Source organism: Cystoisospora suis, assembly GCF_002600585.1.
Source record: "Cystoisospora suis strain Wien I chromosome Unknown contig_4405, whole genome shotgun sequence".
NCBI classification, from domain to species: Eukaryota; Apicomplexa; class Conoidasida; order Eucoccidiorida; family Sarcocystidae; genus Cystoisospora; species Cystoisospora suis.
In genome coordinates this window covers 8,766-9,474 of record NW_027157197.1, presented here as the reverse complement: position 1 = coordinate 9,474, position 709 = coordinate 8,766, and the positions used below count along the sequence as shown (strand labels likewise).

The following is a 709-nucleotide window of genomic DNA, read 5'->3' as shown; positions in this document are numbered from 1 at the left end:
CTTCTTCTTCTTCTTTGCTTATGAGTTTGAGAGATGATAGCCATTGGAACAACTCCAGTAGAATGAGGTCTCCTACGACGAAGACGAAGATCGCGGCGGAGACAAGGCATGAGTGGCATCACCGCTTTCTTTTCTCTTTACCAGGAGCAGATTCTTATTCTTTGAAGAATCGATGTGAGGGTGATCTTGATAGCATGCTGATAGATCATCACAAGAAGAACAATGGCTTCTTCATAGAAGGAGAAGAAAGAGATAGGGCCGATGATGATGATGATAGTGATTTTTTAACTTCCTTTCTTTTCTTTCCTCCGAATATAAGACTCCCTCCTATGTTAAGAGTGCTGAGAATCATGATAGGGAGTGAGCTCCCTGGAGAGAGTGTTGTCGGTGGAGAAAGAGTGGGAGATGAAGAATTCAGACATCTGTTTCATGACTTTCTTCTTCATTATCAGTCTTGTCTTCGGTTTGTGGAAGTAGAGGTCACTCATCTACTCCTAAGAGAAGAAGATTCCCGTCTCGTTCATCTTCATTGGGCTCTCGCCATGAAGAGAACCCATGCGGCTCTAGTCGATGGAGGATTTCAGAAACGTGCTTGCTATATGGGAGCGACGCCTAAGGACTTCATACATGTCTATGAAAGAACCTATCAGGAGTAGCAGGACCACCTGCTGCAGCAATCATAGTGGAAGAAGAGGAAGAGGCGGAGAAG

The 709-nt window shown here is 44.6% G+C and overlaps 1 protein-coding gene across 1 annotated transcript in view; it reads left to right on the top strand.

The window, feature by feature from the left end:
- Window positions 1-709, top strand: part of CSUI_008059 (dna-directed rna polymerase ii subunit rpb1) — a 1,479-nt gene that overhangs the window by 551 nt on the left and 219 nt on the right. Inside the window, exon 1 of the mRNA XM_068068198.1 lies at window positions 1-709. This exon is cut by the window's left edge and continues 551 nt beyond it; it is cut by the window's right edge and continues 219 nt beyond it. Within this exon, the coding sequence (XP_067919827.1) occupies window positions 21-656 (636 nt within the window). The 5' untranslated portion in view covers window positions 1-20 and the 3' untranslated portion in view covers window positions 657-709.